This window comes from Triticum urartu, unplaced genomic scaffold (assembly GCF_003073215.2).
Source record: "Triticum urartu cultivar G1812 unplaced genomic scaffold, Tu2.1 TuUngrouped_contig_5295, whole genome shotgun sequence".
NCBI lineage: Eukaryota > Viridiplantae > Streptophyta > Magnoliopsida > Poales > Poaceae > Triticum > Triticum urartu.
The window spans coordinates 1,142-4,880 of NW_024115960.1; the positions used below are offsets into that span (position 1 = coordinate 1,142).

The 3,739-nt window shown below is 44.7% G+C and overlaps 1 protein-coding gene across 2 annotated transcripts; it reads left to right on the forward strand.

Moving 5' to 3' along the window:
• The first annotated feature begins 422 nt into the window (after nt 1-422).
• Nucleotides 423-3,452, forward strand: LOC125529032. 2 transcript variants are annotated; one of them, XM_048693441.1, is made up of 3 exons: nt 423-623; nt 1,248-1,389; nt 1,611-3,452. In XM_048693441.1, the coding sequence occupies exons 2-3, from the start codon at nt 1,384-1,386 to the stop codon at nt 3,060-3,062; spliced, it is 1,458 nt and encodes a 485-aa protein (XP_048549398.1). In that variant the 5' UTR covers nt 423-623; nt 1,248-1,383; the 3' UTR covers nt 3,063-3,452. The 2 variants fall into 2 exon arrangements, with proteins under 2 accessions (XP_048549398.1, XP_048549399.1); XM_048693442.1 differs by lacking the exon at nt 1,248-1,389.
• Nucleotides 3,453-3,739: the final 287 nt, after the last annotated feature.

Sequence of the window (3,739 nt, forward strand, 5' to 3'; positions counted from 1 at the left end):
GGACTCATCATGGACAAATATTATGTCCGTTCAAGGGGACAACGTTGGAGATGCCCTTATAGTCTTTTGTATTATAGTACATATAAAAAAATGGAGTTTAAAAAATGTTTGATTTTTCAAAATTGTTCATGATTTTCAAAATATATTTGAAAATTTTCAAACCCGACTAAAAAGAAAAAGAAAACCTATTGTATTGAGAAAACAAAGAAACCAAAGCATAGCGAAAGAAAGAGTAAACCAAAATAAAATCAATGAGAAAACAAAGAAACCAAAGTAAAGCAAAGAAAAAATAATAAAAAACCCAAAGAAAACCAGAGAAAAACAAAACAAATCGAAGAAAGAATAATAAAAGGAACCAAAATAGAAAAAGAAAAAACGTAGCGAGCACCCGCTCTAAAATGGGCAGGCCCGCTATTGTGGTCCGTAGACGAGAAGAAAAAAAAGGCTTGTTTACCCTGTTCGTCATCCCCACCACGGCCTGCTTGCTTCAATTCCCAACCAAAACAGCAGAGCAGCCGCCGCCGGCTGTTGACCCCGCCGCCACCAATTCGCCACCGCCGTCGCCGTCGTCGCCGTCGGGGCTCCCTTCTCCTGCTCCCCGCTACCCACTCCCCTGCCCTCAGGTAGTAGGCCTTACGCTCCTCGTGTGTCTCCCCCGTCTTTTCTTCATCCATTCCCCTTCCATTTAGATCGATTGTTATCCCGCCTGCATCTACTAATTCGGTTGCTGATTTGGTGCATGCGGTAGGTTGAAACAGCGATTGAATTCCTAGCCTACCGAGCAGAGCAGTCCCTCCCACTGAACCCTCTTCTTCTTCCCCATGATTAGGTCTTGAATCCTATTTGTTCAGTATGTCAAGAATTTGAAGCAACTGGCTTCGAAAACAAATTAATCTTAATGCGGTTTGGCAGCGTTATCTCGCTTCATGGTTGAGGAATTTCAATTTTAGAAATAACTAGCTTGAAAATTGAATTAATATTAATGGTGTTTGGCTGCATTTTTCTCCTCGTAGTTGAAGAATTTCAATTTCAGAATTAGCTACTGTGTAAGGTCCCCATAGAATTCTTTTGCATCAATAAATATAAACTCATACAAGATAATTTGCATCACGGTAATTTTAGGACACGTACAAGGTATGAATTCTTGATACAATCGCAAATGATAAAATCTGATATATATAGTTTCAACACTGATACGAGATGAGAAGTGAGAGAGATTAATATAGTGTGATGTGTGAACCTGCTAGTTCGTTGGCTGAAGCTATGAAGTAGGTTGCGTCGCTGAGTCGTCGTACAAATCAGATCGTGAGCGGCAAAGCGGGGAGATCAGAAGCTGATGGGCGGCGGCGGCGGCGGAAAGGGCACACGGCGCCGCAGCTGCCTATGCTTGTACGTGTGATTTTGCTGGTAGCGTACACCAGCTCCAAGAGTACCGGTGGGGGGGGCGCTGGCCCCTGCTCGTCCCTCCTTGGCTCCGCCACTGATGGGCTATATTCTGTTGCATCTACACAGCAGCGTCTTGAATATCATTCATTTTATCATGCTCCTCAGACTACATTTTCTTCCTTGTCTCATGTTTTCCCCTCTTATCTGTTACTACCCTTGTTCAGAAACAGTTAATTCGGATGGAAACCAATGGGTCATCTGCCAAGAGTCAGGAGATCGGGTCAAAAAGAAAGTGGAAGAACCAACATGAACATACAGCGAAGCACATCGCGTGGCATTCCTTTGGGTACCAAGGCCACCATCCCCAACAGAGGCCTGCACGGGATGGTGCTTCACTCACCCCCTCGCCAGGGACGCAAAATAATTTCCATGTTTCAGGAGACCGATTCTTTCTGACGTCCAGCCCATACCAGAAAGATGTAGAAAGTAGGTACCTCCAGGACAAAATGAACGGGACAATCACTTGTTTGGTCTGTGGCAACCAAGGACATTACAGTTGTGACTGCCGTTTCAAGGACCAAGAGCACAAAATCATTTGCGCAGTCTGTCGCAAAAATGACCACTGTAGCATGTGGTGTTGCCAGCAGAACAAGTCGGAGAATCGCGCTTGCACCCGCTGTGGAGAGATAGGGCATACTACCAGTACACATGGTCTCGGTTGCTCAAGCTGTGACGAGTATCATGACGACGGAGAGTGCCGTTTAAGCGAGGTTAAATGCTTCATCTGTGAATGTCAGGATCATTATCTTGCTCAGTGCCCCTTGAATTCAGTATTGACTGAGGCATTTCAGGGTCAGAGAGACAACTTCCAAGCCGCTCTGCGGCTTGCACTATCAAAACAACGCAACCCATCATCTACACCTCCCAAGTGTTATGCAAAATCAGAAGGAAAAGTACTGACCGCCAACAAGTCTAGTCCAATTTGCTTTACATGCAGTGAAGAAGGTCACTTTGCCTTTCAGTGTCCTCAGAACAGCCCCGGCCAGTCCGAAGAATTTGAAGAGAGCAACACTATAGCTACATCCGCCAACCTGTCCAAAGAATTAGAAGAACGGGACCCTGATACAGGTACTGCTAAACAATCATCAGAAAGGAAGCCGATATTGTACGATCAGTGTTGCCCCTCAAAGGCAAAAGTACTGACCCCCAACAAGCCTAGTCCAATGGTTAGAACATGTAAAACAAAAACAAAAGGGAAGAAAAGTATGTGCTTTACATGCCGTGAAGAAGGTCAGAATGCCCATATGTGTCCGCAGAAGTTCGGAGCTATATCTGGCAACACATCAAAAGAATTAGAAGAGAGCAGCAGTATAGGTACATCCTCCAACATGTCCAAAGTATTGGAAGAACAGGACCCTGGTACCGCTAAACATTCATCAGAAATGAAGTGGGTTCTTGGATGTGTTAGCTGTGGTCAGGAAGGGCACAGGGCCAAGAGCTGTCCAACACGAGTGTTTATATGCTCCTTATGCAATGAAGAAGGCCACAAAGCCAAGAAATGCCCTCAGAAGGGCCAGAAATCATCAGAAATGAAGCGTAAATCGAATGTCCGATGTGTAAGGTGTGGTGAGGAAGGGCACAAGCGCAAGAAGTGTCCGTTGAAACATCAATCATAGACCGTCCACAAGTCTAGTCCTTTGGTTACAGTAGACAACACATCAACACGAGTGGTTACATGCTTCCGTTGCAAGGAAGAAGGCCACTGCGCCAATCGATGCCCTCAGAAGCACCAGAAGCGTTAAGACTGTTCCACCAAGAGCTATCGGTAAAGCAAACAGTAGTACTCATAATGACTATACATGGCATTACATTTTCAATCACGCCGATAAGCAGCTTGGGAAGAGATCTTGGCACTAAAGATACAACCAAGGGGAAAAATACTCACTGAGCTGAGCCAGACCTCCTCCCTTGACTAAAAAGTTACTGCACAGTTACCGTCTTTTTCTTTAGATACTCTAGCGGTTGAAAAGTTTTCAATGAAGGGCATTTTATATCATGTGTTTTTGGAATGTCTTTCTCTGAGATGATGTTGGTGCCAATTGACGATCTGACGAGAAGGCATTCCCAAGATGGGATTCACAACCAGTTGCATTGTGCAAGTTTACTGGCATATTCCTTGGTAGTAAATGCTTCTCCATACTTCATGTGCTTGATGAACAAGTGTACGGGATACATCTGGGTAAGAACCTTTTTGTTTTGTTTCTGGTAGAGGGCCTAGTGAGGTTTTTTGGCAGGAGCACACATAACAAACTTAGGCAGATGAAGGCTTAAAAAGACCAGTGTTGGCAGACTG